The sequence below is a fragment of the Onychomys torridus genome, chromosome 7, assembly GCF_903995425.1.
Source record: "Onychomys torridus chromosome 7, mOncTor1.1, whole genome shotgun sequence".
Lineage (NCBI taxonomy): Eukaryota > Metazoa > Chordata > Mammalia > Rodentia > Cricetidae > Onychomys > Onychomys torridus.
Window position 1 is genome coordinate 58371321 of NC_050449.1, and position 24895 is coordinate 58396215.

At 38.5% G+C, this 24895-nt stretch overlaps 1 protein-coding gene across 2 annotated transcripts in view; it reads left to right on the top strand.

Annotated features, from left to right (window-relative positions):
- Dennd4a (DENN domain containing 4A) overlaps positions 1–24895 on the top strand; it is a 105029-nt gene that overhangs the window by 57874 nt on the left and 22260 nt on the right. For both annotated transcript variants that reach the window (XM_036192230.1, XM_036192229.1), the window contains 8 exons: positions 3293–3511; positions 4474–4619; positions 16049–16182; positions 17918–18053; positions 18343–18549; positions 18638–18766; positions 19008–19149; positions 23452–23568. In XM_036192230.1, coding sequence (XP_036048123.1) covers positions 3293–3511; positions 4474–4619; positions 16049–16182; positions 17918–18053; positions 18343–18549; positions 18638–18766; positions 19008–19149; positions 23452–23568 — 1230 coding nt within the window. The remainder of the gene's footprint in view (positions 1–3292; positions 3512–4473; positions 4620–16048; positions 16183–17917; positions 18054–18342; positions 18550–18637; positions 18767–19007; positions 19150–23451; positions 23569–24895) is intronic.

Sequence of the window (24895 nt, forward strand, 5' to 3'; positions counted from 1 at the left end):
CAGTGTCTGTAGTTTAATGCTTATGTTGTGAGATATGACCAATGGTGATGTGGCAGCATACATGGATCTCATGTATTTGCTGTGAAATGTAAACATAAGAAATAGCCTATACCTGTAAAGGTTCAAGATACTTAAACCATAGTTTGAAATAAAAGAGAAAAAGATAGTGTTGATAAAGTAAGTTTAAAAGCAACTAGCCAATTCCGGGGTAGCTCAAAAGTATTGGGTTTTTGTTTTTGTTTTTTTAATTTATTTAATTAAATTTATTTATTTATTTATTTATTTATTTATTTATTTTATTTATTTATTTTTTTTTGGTTTTTCAAGACAGGGTTTTTCTGTGTAGCTTTGCGCCTTTCCTGGAACTTGCTTGGTAGACCAGGCTGGCCTCGAACTCATAGAGATCCGCCTGCCTCTGCCTCCCGAGTGCTGGGATTACAGGCATGCGCCACCACTGCCTGGCTGGGTTGGTTTTTTTTGTTTGTTTGTTTGGTTGGTTTTTTTTTAATGCTATAAAATAGAGCAAGGTTTAATCATATAGACTAGGCAAATTATTTGCATTTTTTTGTTATCCAAATAATTTGCTTTCTGGAAGTGCTCTTACTCCTTTGGAAAAATGCAAAGTCCAACAGCTATTGTAGCAGCATGTAAATCACTAAACTCAAGTAGTCTGTTCAGCTCTCATAAAGGACAGAATGCAGAAGAGATAGCCATGGATACCAGAGGCAAGATTTCTGCTTTTTAAAAAATATGTGTGTGCACATGGAGGCCAAAGGCTGGCGTCATGTGATTTCCTTGATTACTCTCCAGCTTATCCTTTTAAATTTTGTGTGTATATGTGCTTATATAGTGTATGTGGATGATGTGTATCAGTTGTACACATGCTCTGGCCATGTGTGTGGAGGTTAAAGGGCAACCTTCAGGAATTAGTCTTTACTTTCCACCCCATTTGAGTCAGGCTCTCATTTTGATTGTCACTGTCCTGCATACTGCAGGTCCTCCTTTTTCTGCCTGCCATGGTGGGAGTGCTGGGGTCACTGATGCAGGCTACTATGTCTAGCTTTCTATGTGTGCTCTGGAAATCCAAACGGGTTGTCAGGTTTGCATTCCAAGGGCTTTTGCCCACTGAACCTCTTCCCCTGTCCTATGAACTAATCTGAAAGCTTCAAGCTATTATAGGTGCTTAAGTAATACTGATTGTTCCTTATATCTTAAAAGGTCTTTAACTTTTGAACCAGTTAGGAACTTTTGTCTTGACCTTTGAGAGTAGGAGCCCTATTACATCTAAATGGAATGCATTTCTTACCAACAGGGCATTCTTTCACAGCACTTCAACACAGTCATGGAAGTCAGGAAAGTAACATTGAACACCCTAATCTCTAGACCACGATCAAGGTTTGAGATAAATTCTCTTAGAACCTGGCATTTGCCAGTTTGACTAGCCTGGCTTTGAAACCCTGAACTCTTCATGTATCTTTCCCTTTTCCTCTAGCACTGATACAGATGCATACCACTATGCCTGGCTTTTATGTGCGTGGGATCCAAATACAGGTCCTCATGTGTGTACAATAAACACTCACCCATGTTGTTGGTTTTTTTACTCATAGCTCTTTGACTCTTGTTCTTTTAGGGGCCTGCCACCCAGTTCCCCAATAAATCACACACAGAGGCTTATTCTTAATTATAAATGCCTGGCCTTAGCTTGACTTGTTTCTAGCCAGCTTTTCTTAAATTAGCCTGTCTGCCTTTTGCCCCTGCGTTTTTACCTTTCTCTGTTTCTGTATATCTTACTTTCACTCTTACTCCATGGTTGGCTGGGTAGCTGGGTGGCTGGCCTCTGATGTCCTCCTCCTTCTCTGGCTACTTCTTCCTCTCCTTCCAGATTTCTCCTTCTATTAATTCTGTCTGCCTGCCAGCCCCACTTATCCTTTCTCCTGCCTTGCTGTTGACCATCAGCTCTTTATTAGATCACCAGGTGTCTTAGACAGGCATAGTAACACAGAATCACAGAGTTAAACAGGTGCAACATAAACAAAAGTAACACACCATAAAATAATATTCTATAACACACCCACCAGGCCTTCTCCAGCCCAAGTTTTGCCTGTTTTGTAAATTATTTTCTTTATAGCAAGAGGATTCAATTCCAAATCAGAGGCAGATAGTTTCAAGTCTTTTCTATCTCCTCTTCTCTAAAACAGTTCTTCACTTCTATTATTTTCATAATACTGCCCTTGCAGAGGACCCAGATTTGATTCCCAGCACCCGTATTGTGGCTCACACCATCTGTAACCCTAGTTCTGGGACAGTCAACAGACCTGGCACACATACATACATGCAGGCAAAACATACACAGAGTAAGATAAATAAATCTTTTTTTAAAAGGTTTATTTATTTATTGTGTATACAGTGTTCTGCTTGCATGTATGCCTGCATGACAGAAGAGGGCACCAGATCTCATTACAGATGGTTGTGAGCCACCATGTGGTTGCTGGGAATTGAACTCAGGACCTCTGGAAGAGCAGCCAATGCTCTTAACCTCTGAGCCATTTCTCTAGCCCCCATAAATAAATCTTTTTAAAAATTATCTTTACATTGTCAAATGGTCCCTGATTTTAATTTTGTCCAGGAGTCTTCTTTTAAAATCAGGGCATGCGTCATTGGCATGAGTGCCTCAGACATGGTAAAGCCCTTCTTCACCATTTCTTCTCAGGGTGCCCTCTCATCTTCTCCTGTTATTGAGAGGAGCTCTGATGTCTATTAGGCTTCTTCACTTGACCTTAGTCAGAAGTTAGAGAAAGGATTCAACCAGGCTTCTCTAACATAAATTTACTTCTTACTACCAATTGGCTTTATCATTGAGTTGCCTAGGAAGAGGTTTTTTGTTTTTTTAATCCTTCTGTTTTTATCCTGAAGGCACTTGTATTTTATGAAGAAAGGGGTGGAAAAGAACTGTGTATTATATGTATCCAGTGTAATGGTTTTTAAGAACTTTCTTTACTAGTGTGTGTATGCACATACATACACACACAAACATACATAGTTATGTTAGAGCATGAACTTACTCAGATGATAGACTTGCAGGAATAATTTTATGTGTAGCTTAGGTAAAATATGCTCAACAGAGCCTAAAAATGATAGAAAAGGTTTTCTTGAGGTTTACCTGCAATGAAGTGGTATAAATAAAGAGTTGTGGTTATATGAACACTTTTGAAAAAAGATAAATTTGCATTGAAATCAATGTGAGCCTTATTCTTCATAGACTTCAAAATTCCAACCCTGTATTTCTTCACAGTGCAGCAGAGACCAAGAGATGATGGACTAATGGACTTAGCAATGAATGATTATGATTTTAATTCTGGAAAAAGGCTGCACATGATAGACTTGGAAATCCAGGAGGCATTCTTGTTTTTCATGGCCTCTATTCTAAAAGGTTATAGGTCATACTTAAGGCCAATAACACAAGCCCCGTCTGAGACAGCGACAGATGCAACCTCTCTTTTTGCTCTCCAAGGTGAGTGGTGGTAGAATTTTGTAGCTTTCATGTTGTTAAGCTTCAGCTTAGGATAAATCACTGGTTCCCTGAACTAATAGTTCATATTTAACAAGGCACATATCTGCTCTCAGGAGTGTGTGAGTACCAACTCTGGTGATCCATTTCAGTAGGGCAAATTTTTTGTCTGATGCATTAACTGGAATCCTAGTGAAAAGATACAGAGGAAACTGTCTGAAAACTGCAGAACCTCCTGAGTGTATTTTATTCCACTTTGTTGTGTCACATACATGTTGAGGTATCTGAGGTACCCCTGGGATGATTACATCCAGGCTTGTACAGCCTCATTTGTTTTGCTTTACAACTTTAATTTCTGTATGTACTGCAAAGGGGAAAAAAGGAAGTTGGGTAGCCCAGAATATAATTGGTTTCATGCTGTGTATTTACTTTCTCTTGTAGTATTTAATATTTGAAAGAGAAATTCGTTTAGTAAGTATGTACTTGGTGCTGTGAAATGTTGGATACTTGGTATATATTAGCCATGAAAAAAAGAGAGACATGATCACTTCTTTCATAGAGCTTGTACTAAAAAAGATGAGCAATTAGAAAGTAATAGAGTAAACAAATTTAGTTAAAACTTTAAATAGTGTATATGCAGAGAGAGAAAACAGTGGGCAGAGAAAGCAGTCACACAACATGCAAAATATTGTGCAAAAGTAGCAGTTGCAGAAATTGAGCTATACTAGTTCAAGAGTAATCATCAAGATAGTGAGATAACTCTAGGTGAAAGCTTGACCTGTCTGTGTGTCCTTTTCTATTGCTTCTCCTTGTTCTTCCCCATCTATCAAGGAGATTAAGTTTTGCTTTGTTTTTCTGTAAGGTAGTGAAACAAAATGAGAATATAGATGACATTGTTGATCAAGTTTCTTCTAGCAGAAAATTTTTCTGAACCTATTCTCACATTATCTGTTTATATTGAATAGCTTTCTTAAGAAGCCGGGACCGATCACATCAAAAATTCTATAATATGATGACCAAAACACAAATGTTTATTCGCTTCATTGAGGAATGTTCTTTTGTCAGCGATAAAGATGCAAGCCTGGCTTTTTTTGATGATTGTGTAGATAAAGTAAGTAGTCTACTGTAGTCTCCAGTTCCCTGGCTTATTTTGTGTGACTGCTTTAAATGTTAAGTTAATTGTTTCTATTTGTAGCTTATAACAAAATCTAAAATAATTTTATTTTCATAACTGACCACTTACAATGAAAGTTTGGGCAGCCTGCTAGAAATTACAGCACATACTTTTATTATCCTTTATTTTATTTATTATTAGTAGTAGTGATAGTTAGTAGTGTATGTGGGTGCGCACATGAATGGAGGGCAGAAAACAACGTTTGAGGGTCAATTCTCTTTTCCTACCATGGGTTCCAGAGATGGGATCAGGTTGTTAATCTGTGTGGTAAACACTTTTATCTGATGAGCTATCTTTCTTAAAGAATGCTTTTTTTTTTTTAAGATTTTTTTTTTTTTAAATTCATCAGTAATTTTAAGTGCAGTACCTGGAGAGACCAGAAGAGGGTATTGGATCCCCTGGCATTGGAATGATAGACAATTGTTTTGCTGTCTGACCTAGATGCTGGGAACCAAACTCAAGTCCTCTGCAAAAGCAATACATGCTTTTAACATCTCTTCAGCCCCAAGACCATACTTCTTAAAGGGGTTTTGTAGGAATTTTATCTTAACAAGGCTAAGGTTAGGTTCCCAACTCAGTCTTTGCACTTACAGAGTAGGACATTTTCCCAAGCCCATGAACCTCCAACATACTGAGATATCACATGCTAAGAGTAGAGGGCATAGCATAATAGATGTCATATAACTGTTTTTTACACTAAGAGTGAATTTATACCTTATGTAAATTCTATTTTGAGTTCACACATGAAAACTACCCATTTTCTGCTCAGTCCTTTTGTATTATTAGGTGAGATGGAGCTGGGTTCATGCTGGAAACAAAAGAAGCAGGGTAACAGTGGCCCCTAACACAGTGTCTAATATTAAGTAGGGTGAGGAAGGTCGAGTTCCCTAGAATAGGTCCCTGAGCCCCAGCCATGAGCAAAGAGCTTCCATTCAGAGATCTCGCTTGACATGGGACTCAGAACAAAGAGAAAAGAACATCTTTCCTGGGGCAGTCAGCCTCAGGCTATCAGGATTTAACCAGCATGCGAAGAGTATGATGGTGATGGTGGTATGAAGCTCAGGAGCCTACCCAGAGTAGGGTTGGATATAGCATGGGGTGTTAGACTTTGACTTGGGTGAAGGAGATGCCAGCATGGTAGGCATGAAATTCAAGTTAGAGTAAGGAAGTCATCTGCATGGGAGTAGAGCAGTGAAGAGGGGAAAATGATACATAAAGGTAGGGGAAAATGTTCAAATAAGTAAATGTGTTCAAAAGAAGATTCTAATGGTCAGGAAATTTACACATGCAAACTTAGAGAGAAGTAGAACAAACCCTGAATTTGAAAATACACTATTGGTTCTCAATGATAGACGACAGACATGGAAGTAACTATAGGCAAAGATCATATATCTGTGCGCATATACATATATTCTGTAGCTTTGTATATTGAGAGAACTTGGGAACAACCACACTTTAATAACAGTGTAGTATAATATGCATATACTTTGGGTTGTAGATATTAAAAGTCATCAGGACTCTTTGGAGAAATGATTGGTTACAAATTTAAGGCAAAGAAAAGTCTAAGATAAACTCTAAGTGTCCTGTATTAGGAAGTAAGAACATATCCTAAGAATGATAGAGGCATATAAGACATGCACAGAACCTGTTTGAAGGGGTTACCACTGTCAAATCTGAGGCAATTCAAGCATCAAATGTTAGTAACAAATAATTAACCTGTTGAATAAATAGGAAATCATAAGTATATGTAGACATCAATTGATAATTGAAAGTCTCACAAGAAGCAAAATCTACACATAGTTCACTATATTTCCCTACAAAATAAATATGATTTGAACTGTATAGTGGAAAAGCCTGGCAGACACCACATTAAAATTAAGTGAGCAAAGTGGACATCATCAATAATAGAACACAATGTCATGTGTTCCTAAAAGATGCTATCATTATTTCTTTTTCATCTACTAGAATAAATACTTTGACAAAAGCCACTTAAGGGATAAAAGGGTTATTTTAACTCACATTATCATGTCAAAGAAGTCAAGGCATCAGGAGCTCGAGAGAGCTGCTCCATAGTCAGAAGACAAGAGCAATGAGTGCATTATGTGGTTCTCAGCCTGTTTTCTCCTAAGCAATCCAACATCCTCTGCCTAAGGAATGGTTCTGCCCATAGTTGTATGGATCTTCCCACCTTAATCAGTTGAGATAACCACCCACAGACATACTAGAGGCCCATCTTTCAGATGACTCTAGATTCTGTTAAATTGAAAGTTGACACTGGCCATCACAATTCCATCTTCTGTCAATTTGTGAACCGCCCATTTGGGTTCTGGGGATTGAACTCCTGTCCTCTGCAAAAGTAAGAAGTACAGTTACCTGATGAACCACCTTCAGCCCCATTTCCAGTATTGTAATAAATATTTTAAGTATGCATTATTTAAAAAGTATTGACAGCAATAGGAGGGCATAGCTGTAAGTTTTTCTTTAGACCCCTTTTTACAGAGATAATTGTGTACACATGCAAGGGAAAGGGGATTCCCATATGGTTCCAGATCTCCACTAGTCATATGTATGTACTTCCTTTATAACATGTATCTGTATATTCCAGTGCCAAGCTAACTGAACCATATGAGACCAAATTAGTGGCCAGGACTTAGCTAATAACATGCAATAGTGAATAAGTTCATTAATCCACTTGGGGACACTGAACTACTTTGCAAGACTCCAGTTAACAGTATAAAAGGGAGAATTTTTACTTTTTGTAAAAGAATTGTTTTCTTTTTGACCAATTCACTGTATTTTATTCAGAAGTCTGTGTTTTACTTAAACTTATACTGTAATATCACGTGGTCTAATGAGATACTTAATATTGTAAGCTGTTACAAGATTTGTAATTTTACTCCATTTCTAGGACACCTTGTCCTAAGGAGATCGCTCAGTACTGGTAGTTAATGCTTTAGATTGTCTAGGGTTTTCTGTAGGCCACTTGAGATTTATGTGATAGGAGTCACTGTGGTGGATTATTTAAATAATTCCTTTTGAAATCTGAATTCCAAGTGGCTGAAGAGATGGCTTGATGGTTAAGGGCACTTGTGTCTCTTGCGAAGGACCTGAGTCTACATTCCCACATGCTTTTTTATAACCTATTTAAAAAGTCTAGAACCTATGAGAGCTTTCTTGTACACATACATTGAAGTAACATACTTGAAGGTTTTGCTGACTGAGCAGGAGATCAAAGCTGAGAGCTGTGAAGGGTGTAGCTTAGTAACAGAGCTCAGCAGGGAAACCACTAACAGTCCCGAGAATTACCTAGGTAAAACCTGGTCTTTGTCTGTGTTTTATTATAATTCAAGGGACACTTACTGGAGAAAAAGTATCACAAGGCCTAATGTGTATGTTAATAAGCTTCATGTGTAGTTGGAGCAGAGGTTAGTTATCCTGGTGTTATAGGGCAGAACCCCCTGTTCCTGCCTTTCATAGTCTTCTTCCCCAGTAAGAAGACTGAGCATAAAACTCAATAAATACTTTTAATCTAAGGCATTTTCAGAGTGTCATACGTCTATTTTGAGAATAATCATTTATGTGGAGGCTGTTCCTTAGTTGGATACGTTTGAACTCATGCTTTTAAGTGAGCAAATCCTTTTACCTCTAGAAGCTTAGCTATGGAAAATAAATAAATTAGATATGTATTGATTCATTTCACCATCCATGCCTGTGCTTAAATGTAAATCAGACATACTCCACTTATGATCTTAGCATATCCAAACTGAAAACATCTGACTCAATTTTGAAATAAAAAATGAATAATACTGAATAGGAATAATAAAAACAATGCATAAGAATTATTTGCATTTCATTTATGACTAATTTAAGAGCCATATGTCCTTGTTCGTCACACAATTAATTTTAAATCCATGCAGTCTGTTTCTGTAGGAAGGTGCGTAGCCAAGGGCAGTGTGTAGCAGATAGTCAACTAGGATGTTTTTGTTGGTTCTTCAAGTGCTCATTTATAGTGTTTTCTGAGCATACCAATGTCTTCTGGAAGAATTAGTAAAGAGAATATGAAAATTCCTTAATTTTATCCTGCCATGTGTGTTGAATTTCTTTTTTTCTCGGTTGACACAGATACCACTTTACTTTCCAAAGACAGAGAAATATCCAGTTGAAGAATATAGGGTTTATGGCATTGCTATATTTACAATACAATGCAAGTTTTAAATGTACAATTTAAGGACATTTTTATACATTTAATGTCTTACCAAGGTATTAATGTCTTACTGAGGTATAGAATCTGTAGGTCCAAGTTTCAAACTGTATGTGATTTTGTAGTGCTGAGAAATACAGAAGCACATTATTTCACTTTCCTTGGAGTGAACAGTTGCTCTACTTCTGTCTTCTGTCTGTTACTAATTCATCTGGAAACCTACAAAGAACGAAACACTCCTCAATACATCAAGTTATCTATTTAAGTGTTAAAAACATTTTGCTGGAGCGTTCCATTTTAATTGTTTTAATATGAATTGACTGCCTTCTAGTCTGTCCTCTAATTTTCCTCCTCTAGTGCCTTGGTAATTGTATTAACATCTCACTGGAGTTGAATGCCCTGCTTTCAGCTCCTGCTCAGTAGCTACTTACTTGGCGGCGTTCCTTGTTATGGTGAAGCCTGTCTGAAAACAGCCTCTCCTCTACTACTTGATTGCTGACTTGGTTGGATCAGTATTTGAAGTTCATTTCTGTGTTGTCTTTTACTGCCCTGTGAGATATTAGCAAAAAGTCTAGTACTGTCTTTATTTCTAGGGATTGTGTCTGATCTCTTTCTCTCAGGATGCACAAAGGTTCCTTGGTACCCTGGGATTTCAGGGAGTGTGAGAACATGCCTTATGTAGGCGTTTCTTTATTTAATGAATTAGATGGGTATAGATACTTTTTAACTTTTTTTTTTTTTTTTTTTTTTTTTTTGCGAGAGCTGAGGACCGAACCCAGGGCCTTGCACTTGCTAGGCAAGGGCTCTATCACTGAGCTAAACCCCCAACCCCAGGTGTAGAAAGTTTTAATGTAGGAATTCACTTCCTTCACTTCTAGAAATTTTTCTTTACTTCCATCCTGCTCCACTCTCGTTCATACTCTCTGTCTCTCTGTCTCTCTCTCTCTCCTTTATGAAAATACCAAGCCTGATCTTCTTTTTTTCCCCAACATAATATATTTATTGATTATTTGGGAATTTCACATAATGTACCCCAATCACACTTCCCACCCACTCCCTTGTGACCTCCCACACACAAAGAAAAAGGAAAAAAGAAAAAATATATACCAAGTCCAATCTGTGTTGCCCATATACTCACAGTGGCCAGCCCCTTAAAGAAAACTGAGTCTTTCCCCACCCCACCCCCTAGCCTGATCCTCTTAATTTTTCTCTTTTCATCTCATTTTCTGCTTTATATTTTAAGAAATTATATCATTTCCACCTTCCCTTTCCTCCAAACTCTCCCATGTATATCACCTGCTTTCTTTCAAATTCGTGTCCCTTTTTCTTTAATTATGTTGTTGTTGTTGGTGGTGGTGGTGGTACGTATGTTTCTAAATACATAATTACATCCTGCTCAGTCCATATAATGTCAGTTGTGTATACATGTTTTCAGGGCTGACTATTTGGTATTGGATAACTGATCAGTGCTCTTCCCTAGGTAAGATTATTTCTCCTGCTCTCAACTTTCCTTAGTTGTCTATAGTTCTTTGTCTAGGGTTCGGATCTCACGAGCTTCCCCACTTTCACTTTATCATGTCAAAAACACCACTGTTTTGGTGTTGTCCTTGCTCCATTCATGTTTAGGAAGCCATGTTGGTGAGATTTCATTCATGGATATTGCTTCTGATATTTCTAGGAGACAGTCTCACCACAGGCTCTCTGTTCCACTGGCCTGTAGTCTTTCCACTCACTCTTCCATGTTGGTCTCTGAGCCTTAGGTGCCGGAGCTGCACTGTCGATGTGTCCGTTGGGACTGGGCTCCATAACTTGGCATTTTGATCAGTTGTAGTTTTCTGTAATGGTCTCCATCTGTTGCAAAGAGAGGTTTCCTTTATAGGGGGTGGAAACTACACTTTTCTGTGGGTGTAAGGACTAATATTTAGAAGGTAGTTAGGAATTATGCTGGTTTAATAATGTAGAGGTTACAGGTTCTCCTCCAAGGCCCATGACTTTACCAGCCCTGTCTAGTTGGCTAGCTTTCCAGTACCAGGCACCTCTTGTTTGTGGGTCTTAACTACAATTAGAGAGCTGTTGGTCACTGCTAAGATGTGCTTGCAACTCTTGCACCTTTTTGCTATCTTGTCATGCTTGTCATTGTTGGGTTCATAGGTATCATAGCTGGGAATGACTGTTGATGGCTTCCCTCCTTTGGAAGCTTGCATGGCTTCTTCTGATACCATGATAGCTAGTCCTCAGAGAGGAGGCTTTCAGGTTGTCCAGCTCTAGACTTCTGGGACCTCTGTCCAAAGTATATAGGGATGGATCCTGATCCTTCTGCCAGGGAGCCCCTTAAGCAGATCAAACTACACAACTATCTTATGCAGAGGGCCTAGTCCAGTCCTGTGGAGGCTCCACAGCTGTTGGTCTAAAGTTCATGAGTTCCCACTAGTTTGGTTTGGTTGTCTCTGTAGGTTTCCCCATCATGGTCTTGATGCCCCTAGCTCATAGAATCCCTCCTCTCTCTCTCTCTTCGACTGGACTCGTGGAGCTCAGCCTGGTGCTTGGCTGTGGATCTCTGCATCTGCTTCCATCAATTGAAGACTCTGTGATGACAGAATATTCATCGATCTGATTACTGGGGTACACCAGTTCAGGCACTCACTCCACTATTGCTAATAGTCTAAGCTGGGGTCATCCTTCTGGATTCTTGGGAACTTCCCTAGCACCCACTTTCTCCCTATTTCCATGATGTCTCCCTCTAACATGATATCTCTTTCATTGCTCTCCCACTCCGTCCCTGTTCCAGCTTGACCATCCCATTACCTTATCCCCCATCCCCTACTCTCTATTGCCCCCTCACTCCCAGTTTATCACTCTTTACAATAGCCACAAATAATACAAAATACCCTGGGGGTAACTCTAACTAAGCAAGTGAAAGACCTGTATGACAAGAACTTTAAGTCTCTGAAGAAAGAAATTAAAGAAGATATCAGAAAATGGAAAGATCTCCCATGCTCATGGATAGATAGGATTAACATAGTAAAAATGGCAATCTTACCAAAAATAATCTACATATTCAGTGCAGTCTCCATCAAAATCACAACACAGTTCTTCACAGACCTGGAAAGAATAATACTCAACTTCATATGGAAAAACAAAAAACCCAACATAGCTAAAACAGTCCTGTACAATAAAGCAACTTCTGGAGGCATCACCATCTCTGACCTCAAACTCTACTGTAGAGCTATAGTAATAAAAACACCTTGGTATTGGCCTAAAAACTGACATGTGGACCAGTGGAATCTAATTGAAGACCCTGATCCATAAGATCCATACATCTGTGAACACCTGATTTTTGACAAAGAAGCCAAAACTACAATGGAAAACAGAAAGCATCTTCAACAAATGGTGCTGGCATAACTAAACGTCAATATGTAGAATATTGCAAATAGATCCATATCTATCACCCTGCACAAAACTCAAGTCTAAGTAGATCAAAGATCTCAACATAAATCCTGTTACACTGAACCTGATAGAAGAGAAAGTAGGAAGTAGCCTCGAATACATTGGCACAGGAGACCACTTCCTAAATATAACACCAGTAACACAGACACTGAGAGCAACAATTAATAAATGGGACCTCCTGAAACTGAGAAGCTTCTGTAAGGCAAAAGACATGGTAAATAAGACAGAATGACAGCCTACATAATGGGAAAAGATCTTCACCAACCCACGTCTGACAGAAGGCTGATCTAAAAAATATATAAAGAATTCAAGAAACTAGACATCAAAATACCAAACAATCCAATTTAAAAATGGGCTACAGAGCTAGCTAAACAGAATTCTCAACAGAAGAATCTCAAATGGCCGAAAAGACATTTAAGGAAATGCTTAACATCCTTAGTCATCAGGGAAATGCAAATCAAAATGACTCTGAGATACCATCTTACACTTGTCATAATGGCTAAGATCAAAAACACTGATGACAGCTTATGCTGGAGAGGTTGCAGGCAAGGGGAACACTCCTCCACTATTGGTGGGAGTGCAAACTTATACAACCACTGTGGTTTCTCAGAAAATTGGGAATCACTCTACTTCAAGACCCAGCAATACCACTTTGGGGCGTATACCCAAAGGATGTTCAATTATACTACAAGGACACTTGCTCAACTGTGTTCATAGCAGCATTATTCGTAATAGCCAGAACCTGGAAACAACCTAGAATAAATAAAGAAAACGTGGTACATATACACAGTGGAATACTACTCAGCAGTGAAAGACAATGACATCTTGAAATTTGCAGGCAAATGGATAGAACAAGAAAGTATTATCCTGAGTGAGGTAACCCAGACTCAGAAGGACAAACATGGTATGTACTGTATGTACTCACTCATAAGTGGATACTAGATGTAAAGCAAAGGATAACCAGACTACAACCCACAGCTCCAGAGAAGCTAGCTAACAAGGAGGACCCTAAGAGGAACGCATGGATCACCTTAGAAGGGGAAATAGATGAGATCTTCATGTGTTTGCAATTTCTGTATACACTTACTGAATGTTTCTTTTTTTATGTGACATCTTGTTCTTACTTCCTGAATGTAGGCTTATTTGTTACGGTTGTTTTAAAGTTTCTTCTTCCTGTGTTACCTTATATTCTGAGTATCTCAGCTCTCCTATTGTTCATAAATGTAAAGTCCCTCTGATTCACCTTGAAAAACAAACAACAAAAGCTTATCCCTCTCCCAGCACTGATGAGAGGTAGTGTTCTAACATGGATCTGGGAGTCCTTAACTGAAGATACTAATGCTCTTGCTTCATTCTCACCTTCAAGGGCATGGTGTGTGTATGTGTGTGTGTGTGTACAGTGTTACAGTGTATACAGTGTGTTCAGTGTGTATATGAAGACCAGAGGTAACCATGTGTTTTTGTTTATTGCTCTTTACCTTTTTTTTAAAAAAAAAAAGAATTTTTTTCTCATTTTTTATTAGTTCTTTGAGAATTTCATCCAATGTATTTTGATCAATTTTACCCTTCTTCCCAACTTCCCAGATTAATCCCCTTTCCCTACCCACTCAATTGTGTGTGTGTGTGTGTGTGTGTGTGTGTGTGTGTGTGTGTGTGTTTTAACCTATCAAATACAGTTTATGCTGCCCATACACTTGGATACGTGGCTTTCCCCTGGAGTGTGGTAGACCTACCCTGTCTTCTTTTTTTCCAGAAAGCGGCTCTCACTGAACCCAGAACTCAGTGATCGGCTAAACTGACCTCTGAGTCCCAGGGGTCCCTCTGTTGTCACCTCTCCTGCACTAGGGTTACAGATCCACAACCGTGTTTTACTTGGCTGCAGGGGATCTGAGCTCAGGTTCATGCTTGTGTGACAGGCAGTGTACCCACTGAACCATCTCCCTGGCTCACATGTAGCACTCTTTAGGACTGGTGTATCTGAAGCATTGCAGAGCCACACAGCTTGTATCTGGGCATTCCCTGCTTCCTTTCTCCAGTGCCAGATCAGTGTTCGAACCCCAGCTCTGCTGTTGTCCCTTCCAGTTCATTTTGTTTTGATCTTTTTACTTCCAACTTCCTTACTTTCATCCTGGTGGGATTTTTAAGAAGCAGAGAAGATATTATATTTGTTTTATTCAGGCAGAAAGTCATATAATTGTTATTTCATGGTCAGCAACTATACTTCATCCTGTGAGTTTACTCCCTTTATCTAACTATTGTGTGACATACGCATTACTTCTAGTTCCTTACTGTTGTAAACCTACAAAAACATTCTAAGTACTAATAGGTGTTTTTTCACATATCATTATTTTTCTAAAATAAGAATACTGTAGGAATGTTTGAACACATCTTCCTTTCTAAAAGTTATGATACCAGGATGGGTTTGTAACTTGGTGGTAGATTGCTTGTCTACTCTGATTCAGTCCTCAGCACCACAGAAACAAGCAAACCAATGTTAAGTGCCAGTAGGGCATGTACTCCTCTAGCTTTTATAGTCCTAGAGTATCCTTGCTGGTGTCAGCAGAGAAGTCTCCTCCCCAGGCTACAGAAAGAAGCTCAAGGACAATTTTATTAGATTTTGGGAGAAAAAAAGTAAGAGCAGGCAATCTGTAAATCTTGGCAGCTGTTGAGGCGAGTGGAGAAGAGAAAAGGTCATGGCTTGTGAGTTGGGTATAGGAAAGGTGGGTGTTCAGTGGAGAAGGTTGGCCAGCTGCATGGAAAGCGGGAGGGACTTGAGGAGGGAGAAAGCCTCGAGAGTCAGGGAAAGCATGCCTAGGGTTTGGCTGGTATCCAGAAGAAAATGATAGAAAGAAAAATTCAAGCTCTGTTTTCCTGAGTTAGAACTCAGAAAAGCAGGCAGGCTCAGCAATGCTTTCATATGGGAAGGCCCAAACACGCAGCCTAAAAGGCTTTTTGACAAGCTGAAAATAGAAAGTTAGCTTCTTTTTACCAATAGATTTTTAAATTCCCTCCAACAAGATGGAAATAAGTGGTTGTTCAAACAATAATTACTTTGAGTTCTTCAAAATCAAATAACACGTAACACTAATACAATAAACAATATAGAGAATAATATATAAATTAACTGCTAGTGATATGATCACCCACATTTAGCATTTTGATAATTGTGGGGTTTTGTGTTTATTAAAGAATATATAACAAACACAATCACCCACCTTTAAAAAAAAATAGAAGTAGAGAACTGGTCATGGTGACATAAACTTGAAATCCCAGTTCTTGGGAGGAAGAGACAGGCAACTCTTGTGAGTTCCAGGCCATCCAGGGCTACCTAGTAAGACCCTGTCTCAAAGTAAGTAAGAAATAAAATAAAAACACAGACACACACAAAATTAGAAATAGGGCTATCAAGATGGCTCAGCAGGTAAAGGCACTGTTTTGTTTTGTTTGTTTTTAGAGACAGGGTTTCATTGTGTAACAGCCCTGTGTGTCCTGGCACTCTGTAGACCAGGCTGGCCTCGAATTCACAGAGATCCACCTGCCTCTGCTTCCGAGTGCTGGGATTAAAGGTGTGCACCACCACGACCGGCTCTAAGACACTTTTTAAAAATAGTTCCTTAGTAGATGTTGATGGAAATGGTGTATTTAATTAACCATTCCCCTATAAATGAATTCTTGCCTAACCAATGTGGCTTTTGAATGCATTTTTAAATTTCTTCAGGTGGATATGGACAAGACTGGTGAAGTTCGACTTATAGAACTGGATGCATCTTTCAAAAGTGAACATACTGTTTTTGTGACACCACCTGAGATCCCCCATTTACCCAATGGTGAAGAGCCCCCATTACAGTACAGGTATTCAATAACACAGTGTATGAGATTGACGGAGAAGCAATCCATCTTCTGTGGCATAGCTTTCCAAGGACTGTGGTATTTTCAAAAATACAAGCTACAGATAAGCGAGCCCATCCCACGTCCATTAAGTTTTACAGCATAGACAGAAAAAAAATAAAATTTTTCATAAGCTTTAAATAGCCCTGTCAATACTGGTTAAATTAGTAGATCAGACAGCATTCACATGTATTACTTTTATTATAGAATTTTGATTTTTACTTTTTACTAAAAACCAAGCTCCTCGCTCCTACCCCTTCTTCATTGCCACATACACATTGGTTAATGTAGCTGATTTACAAAGAGATTATAATTCATTTAGATTCATTATCTGTTGCCTTAATTTGTATGATACAAATTTTAAACTATTCATTTTTGATGCATTTCTATTTTAAGACATGAAATTTCAGAATTGTTGACATTGACTGTTGTTAATTTAGAAAGTTTGTAAGAGACTGCTGAGAGATTGATGTAGACTTAGATGATTTGTTATCTCCGCATTCAAATCCAGTGGGGAAGGAAGAGAGGTCCTGAGGCCAGTAAAATAAGAGCTGGGAAGAAGGAGGTCGATGTGTTACTTTCTTTGAAGTGCTGTATACATTTATTTTTACCTAACATTGTGTTTCTTTTTATATTTTAAATTGTTTTTATCCTTCAGCAATACTTTATTCAAAAGTTCTAAAACTATTTCAAATCTGTAATTTTCATTGAATCACAGTTTGTTTTTCTTTCTTCCAAAAGTGAGGTCCCACTAGCTAATCTATAAGCCAATCAAGATAATGTGAGAACCGGCCTGGCCGTGGTGGCGCATGCCTGTAATCCCAGCACTTGGGAGGCAGAGGCAGGTGGATCTCTGTGAGTTCGAGGCCAGCCTGGTCTACAGAGCTAGTCCAGGACAGGCTCCAAAGCTACAGAGAAACCCTGTCTCGAAAAACCAAAAAAAAAAAAACAAACAAACAAACAAAAAAAAAAAACAATAACAACAACAACAAAGATAATGTGAGAACCTAGCCCAGTGTGCTGGTAGGTTACACCCAGCTGCTGTTCTCATCTTTTTAAGAGAGAGTATAAATTTCTTAATCCAAAGCAACAGCATTGTTGGCTGTCTTGTTTGAAAGAATATTGTTTTCATGAGCCCTTTACCACTAGGAACATATGTGAAAATATTCTCTATGTATTTATATGGACACTCATTTTTAAAAGTTTGCTGGAATTGCTTTGGGATTTGATATCAAGATCATTAAAATGTGTTTCCTCTTTTATTTCTAGATATATTGAGTCTGTGTTTATAAAAATAATATTTATAAAAAATAGCAACACTAGCCGGGCAGTGGTCGCACACGCCTTTAATCCCAGCACTTGGGAGGCAGAGGCAGGTGGATCTCTGTGAGTTTGAGGCCAGCCTGGGCTACAGAGTGAGTTCCAGGAAAGGCACAAAGCTACACAGAGAAACCCTGTCTCGAAAAACCAAACAAAAAAGAACACAGCTGTGCAGACACCTGCTCTTGGGGAGCTTCAGTGTGGTTCTGAGCTTCCCAGCAGCCAGAGTGAAGAAAATAATGATATGTATTTGTTGAGTATATCTTATAGTCTGATAGAAAAATATAATTAAATTCTAAATAAGTTACTTGGTCATAATTCTTCTAGCTAGTAGCAATCTATCTGTGGTTGAAAAGCAATTTCTTTTTCTCTGAAACAGCTATAATGGATTTCCAGTTCTCAGGAACAATTTATTTGAGAGGCCTGAAGGATTTCTCCAAGCACGAAAGAACAAGCTGCCTTCAAAACCCAGCAGTCCCAGTAGCCCTTCTCCCATGTTCAGAAGAACAAAGCAGGTGCTTTGAAAACCATGTTACTATGTATTCAGATAGACAGGAAGTAACCTGATGCTCATCCTCCCTTGATAACCTTTACTACAGACATAACCTTCAGCAGATGATGAGGCACTTTATGCACTTGGAATATAGTTTGTAGTAATCTGACCTAGAACTTTATTTTATATATAATACAAATTCAAGAGGAGAGTTAAAAATATATTAGTTATAGACAATTTCTACAGAAGCATGTGACTTTCTGTGTTTATAACTAAGTTAAATAAGGATGCTACCTTGGATTTCTTTCTAGGAAATCAAATCAGCCCATAAGATTGCGAAGAGGTATTCTTCTATCCCTCAGATGTGGTCTAGGTGTCTGCTGCGCCACTGCTATGGATTGTGGTTTATTTGTCTCCCAGCTTATGTGAAGGTTTGTCATTCCAAAGTCAGGGCTCTGAAAACAGCATATGATGTGCTTAAAAAGATGCAGCTGAAGAAGATGGATCCACCCGATGAGGTGATAACACGTGTTCCCAGATGTGTTGTTTTATTTTAGATTGCTGTGTGTAAGAATGTTTCCGAACACCTCTCAACTTGTGTTGCAGGTCTGCTACCGAATTCTCATGCAGCTCTGTGGACAGTATGACCAGCCTGTGCTTGCAGTTCGTGTGCTTTTTGAAATGCAGAAAGCTGGTATTGACCCCAATGCAATCACTTACGGATATTACAATAAGGTAGTTATTTTTATTTAATGAGGAAAAGTACTGTTTGTCATTGCACAACATTAATTTACTGCCCAAAAATAATCAGAGACTACTTGGTATTTGTTTTAGAATGTTCAGAATTTATTTCATAAATTAAGATATTTTTGTTTTCTATCATGTTAAACTTTTATTTTCTTTAGCTTGATCCAGAAGTCAGTGTATGTTCATTTATAAAAATTGATTTACTAATTATATATTTTTAAATGAATAGGCTGTTTTGGAAAGTACATGGCCTTCAAGAAGTCGAAGTGGCTATTTTCTTTGGACAAAAGTAAGAAATGTTATTTTAGGAGTCGCACAATTCAAAAGAGCTTTAAAGAAACATCCACACTTAACACAGAGAGCTCTCTCAGGTAATTAAAGGGTGATGAAGTATGCACATGGTTTGCTTTTTTCAAAACTAATTTATTATAGTTTATATTTTTAGAAAATTTTAAGTGCTTTAAAATGCTGAATATTTTCTGGGTTCTACTGCCAGTCAAGAAATTTTATTAAAAGTTGACTTATGCACAGAAGTGTTCTGGATTTGGATTGTTTTAGAGTTGGAGTGTTTGCTAATGTGTATGGAGCTACACGGGAGGTGGGAGTCAGGCCATTCCTGTTCCATGTAGAGCTTACACATAGCCTTATGCTCATTTCAGGCAGTGTCTATGATGTGCCTCTGGCTTGATATGATCTATCACATGATGTCAGCTATGGAAATTTCCACTTGTGGTGTCACGTTGGTGCATAAAAAGTTTTAGATTTCAAGTTTTCAGAATAAAGAGATCCTACCTGTATTAGACAACTCTTCCCATTTTAGAAAACACCAGATTTCTCTTTCTCCAATGGCTAAATTGTCAACCCTTAGTGCTCTTGTTTTAGTAGTTATTAGTAACTCACAGTTGACACTCTGTTGTAGTTGTATTTTGCTCTGTGTGAGGCACTTTTCACATGGTTCGATAGTAGGTTACAGCTTTAACAACAAACTGAAGAGTTGCTTTGGTCCTTTAGTAGTGAAATGCTCTTGAACTTGGTTCTTAAGCACATGGCAGTGACCCAATGCTGTTAGTCATGGTAGCATGGAAAGTGATAATAGGACACACATTGTGGAGTAGGCACCTTTCAATATAGGATTATTCATAGTATCCAAAGTATCTGCTACTGATGATAATCCAGTACAAGTTTTCTGTGCTTCTGTATACATTTATTACAGTACATTTTAAAAACTAAATTTGCTAGTCTATGTTTTTAGCTTGTTTTCAATGATGTATTTAACTGTCACTTTTTGATTCCTATTAGACACTTCACAGTAAATTTAATTGCTATATGTAGCTCTCTTCATTATTTATTTGAGAGGTTACAAAGTACTCAGTTCAAGTATTTAGTTCATGGTAATCCACTTAACCCTAGGTAGCCACAAAATTCTTCACCATTTTAGGTGGTGCCTTTGTCTTTGTTTTGTTTTGTTTTGTGTTTTCAAAGGCAGGCCATCCTGAGTAAGGGCTCTACCAGTGAGCTGTACTCCCAGCATCATGCTATGTCATTTTCTTGGACAAATTTTCTTTTTTTTAAAATTGTGTGTTGTCCTTGTGTTGCATAATAGTTTCTTTTCTTTTCCTTTTTTTTTTTTAAGATTTATTTATTTATTTGTTTGTTTATTTATTTATTATATACACAATGTCATGTCTGCATGCCAGAAGAGGGCACCAGATCTCATTACAGGTGGTTGTGAGCCACCATGTGGTTGCTGGGAATTGAACTCAGGACCTCTGGAAGAGCAGTCGGTGCTCTTAACCACTGAGCCATCTCTGCAGCCCGACAAATTTTCTTTTTAAGAAATCTTATCTGTGTTTCTGAGTTAATAGTATTGTGCCAATGCCAGTTTCCTCATTTTAACATTGTGTTGTGGTCATGTAGGGTATGGTTAGGAGAAACCAGCAAAGGTTCCCACCAAGAACTTTGTGTAAAATATTATTTTTTTTTTGCAAGTTTTGAATCAAACTTTTTTTTTTTGTTTTGTTTTTCGAGACAGGGTTTCTCTTTGTAACTCTGGCAGTTGGGGAACTCACTGTGTAGACCAAGCTGGCCTCAAACTCACAGAGATCTGCCTGCTTCTGCCTCTCATGTGCTGGGATTAGAGGTGTAAGCTACCAACACTCAGCGAATCAAACTTTTTAAAAGAAAAAGTTTCAGTTTAAATGGAGAAGTCCTAGCAGTGACTATGACATTACTTTCATTAAAATCTAGGACTTGTACATAAGGGCAGGCACTATGGTTCCGTGAGTAACGGCACTTCTTGCCAAGCCTGATGACCTGACTTCCATTCCCAGCATCCACACGGAAAGACCTACCCCTGCAAGTTGTCCTCTGACCTGGAGGTCCACAAATACACACACATACAATACAGATAAATAATTTTACATAAGCATTAAAGCATTAATATTAAAATACACTAAATTACTTGTATAATTCTGACTTTTCATTATTTAAAAAATACACATGATTTTTAGTATAGTATGAGCATTAACTTTTTTTTGGTTTTTCGAGATAGGGTTTCTGTGTGTAGTTTTGGTACCTGTCCTGGATCTCGCTCTGTAGACCAGGCTGACCTCGAACTCAGGGAGATCTGCCTGGCTCTGCTTCCCAAAGTACTGGCATTAAAAGTGTGCACTACTGCCACCCAGTAAACACAAACTCTTAATGGGCATAAACTTAAAAATACAAAACATTATAAAATGTGAAGGATGCTATTTCTGCATGTGGCAACATTATTTCTTTCTCTTTCATTTTAAACCACTTTTAAGACTAATAAATATGAGCTGGTTGTGCTAAAATATAGCACATTGATTCCTCCTTAGCTGGTGTTAGGCTTGATCATGCAGTGTGAATTTAATCAGTTATAGAAGTTGTCCTTGGGCCTAGTTTCTTAAAAATGAAGAGATCTTTTATTTCTTTAGTGCACTTAAAAAAAAAAAAAAAAGCTGGCTCAGATAGTATGGAATCTAACAAAATATCTTTAAATTTTCCTATTTGTGATTTCTTTGGGATTAAGACCTGAAAGTTTCATTAACCACAACAAACTCAGATTAATATCAAAGACATAATAATAAGTAACTAGTGATACTCAATATAACCTCTTTAGAATTCTTTACAAGTTTATAAAACTTTTATTTTTAGTCTTACAAACATAGCTTTTTGTTTTACCGCTCTGAGAACTGCATGCAAAAATGGTTACTTAAAATCACACATCCCTGCTCCTCAGAACCCTAGCTTTTGGCTGACCATTTGGGAACAGTTTACTAAAAATGAAACAGAATCTGGTTGACAAAACAAGATAGTAGAGATTTTCTAATTCTAAAGCAGAGTGTACCTCCTCCTCTTCTTTCTTTTTCTCTTTCTTTCTTTTTCTTCTCCTCCTTTTTTCTTCTTCTTCCTTTTTGACAGGTTTTTTCTGTGTGGCCCTGGTTGTCCTAGGACTCACTGTGTAGACCAGACTGTCATCAAACTCGCAGAGATCCCTGCCTCTGCTTCCCACGGGCTGGGATTAAAGATGTATTCCACCACCACCACTTGATTTCTGACTTCTGCTTTCCTTAAGAATAACTTTTTGTTTGTTGGTTTTGGTGTGAGTTTTGGGGAGATTGTTTGTTTGTTTTTGAGACAGGGTCTCTACAGAGCCCTGACTTTCCTGGAACTCACTATGATACCAAAGTGCCTGCCTCCTGAGTGCTGAGATTAAAGGCATGTGCCACCAAGCCCATCATCTTGAGTAATTTTAACACACTACATTTTTCTTATTCCTATATGTTTGGACACAGGTGCAGTTCTATAATTATCCGATTGAGTCCTGAGAAAAATTACTTGTCAGCGAAGTTAACAGAACTTGACTCTGGCAGAATCATTCGTTTCAGTGACCTACATGTGTGTGTTTGCAAATTTCTCTTCTTTGTGGCTTAGTTAGAACTCAGACCAGATGTGGTGGCACACACGTTTACCTCCATCACTCAGGAGGCAGAGTTGAGTAGACCTTTTTAAGGCCAGCCTGGTCCACATAGTAAGTTTCAAACCAGTCAGGGTTATATGAGACCCTAGCCTTAAAAAGACAACTCAGACTTTTACCTAGAAAGATGGTGGACTTGAGTGAAGATTAACTAGTTTGTCTGGTTTGGGTACCCATAAAGTAATATAAATGTAAATATTTACTTGACTGCACGTGGAACCAAAAGTAAATTATTTAGAAATTTTTCTTTCTTACATTAATGGAGGTGGGTGCTTGGGTAGCTAACAAAATAAGGAAATCCAAACACTAATGTGTGGCAGGCACCTCATTCTAGCTGGTTTCACCAAAGGAACTTGTGATAGGTGTTGTGGGATCAGCTTGCAGGCCTCTTGGTGTAAATTGGTGCTCCATCCCTGGGATGTCACCACTCACCTGTGTGGCGTGCTGTCACAGTCCCACCCATCTCCTCACCCCATCTCACTCTCAGCCAACAACAGTAAAGCCCTATTGGGGTCTTTCATTCAAGACAGTAGCCAAGAGTGTTCATTCAAGGTGTTGTGTTGGCCTAGGGACTTTTACAGTTGACTAGTCTGTCTGATCATTAAATTTGTTTAGGATATAATCTCAAAAAAATTATGGTAAGCAGTATAGATTTGTTTCTGTTTTTGCTCAGGTGGCCAGTCTGATCTTGGATATAATTCATTATCTAAGGATGCTGTTAGAAGAGAGCATACATCTGCTGAAGACATTCAAGGTGAAAAAGATAAAAAAGGGAGTGATTCTAGTTCCTGTAAGTATTCATTGTTAAGTTGACATGTAAAACTGTGAACTTCACATGGATGTTATTTTTCTTTATTATGTATACAGTGTTCTGCCTATATGCATGCCCTCACACCAGAAGAGGACACCAGTCTCATTACAGGTGGTTGTTAGCCACCATGTGGTTGCTGGGAATTGAACTCAGGTCCTCTGGAAGAGCAGCCAGTGCTTTTAACCTCTGAGCCATATCTCCAGGCACCTAAAATTGTGAACTTACATGCCTAGAAAATACAAATAACTTTAAGTATAAAAATACTAGTCTTGGGCTGGAGAGATGGCTCAGAGGTTAAGAGCACTGACTGCTCTTCCAGAGGTCCTGAGTTCAATTTCCAGCAACCACATGGTGGCTCACAACCATCTGTAATGAGATCTGGCACCCTCTTCTGTATACATAATAAATAAATAAAACTTTTTTTAAAAAGTTAAAAAAAATACTAGTCTTACCTCCTATCTTCCTGTTCTAATTATCTTTTTTCTCATTGATCCCTCTTTGCCACCTAATACTTTCACCCAAAAACATTGTGTAGGAAATGTGCATGCTATATAACTCGTATTAAAATATTCATAGTAGAAATGTCTTAAAAAAAAAAAAAAAAACAGAACTCTTTCTGAGGATTAATACTACCTGTCTTAGTTAGGTCTGCTATTGATGTGATAAAACACTATGACCAAAAGCTACTTGGGGAGGCTATTTGGTTTACATATACCACTCACAGTTCATTGAAGGAAGCCAAGACGAGAACTCAAACAGGGTGGGAACCTGGAGGCAGGAGTGATATAGAGGCCATGTAAGAGTGCTACTCACTGCCTTGCTCTTCATGACTTCTCAGGCTGGTTTCTTATAGAACCCAGGGCCACCAACCCACCTCAATAGGCTGGGCCCTTGCCCATCAATTATTAATTAAGAAAGTACCCTACAGACTTGACTACAGCTGACCTTATGGAGGCATTTTCTCAGTTGAGGCTCCCTCAATTGTAGCTTGTGTCAGGTTGACATCATACTAGCCAGCACAATACTGATAGGTTTTTCTGCTCTCCCCACCCCATAAGAGGTTTCTCTGCCAACACAGTAAGCCAGATCAAGCCTAATTGAAAAAGTATAACAACAGGTTTATTTGAGCAACAGGTTTATTTGAACTCCTGGGTGGGTTTTCCAGTCCCAGAGATTGAGGCTGGAGAAGCTGCACATCTGAACTAAAGCAGGGAGATTATATAGGTTGTAGGCAAGGGTTGATGACCTGTCCACCACAAGCTGGGTTGGTGCTCAAATATGGTCAGAAGCTGACTGCTTTAGGCAG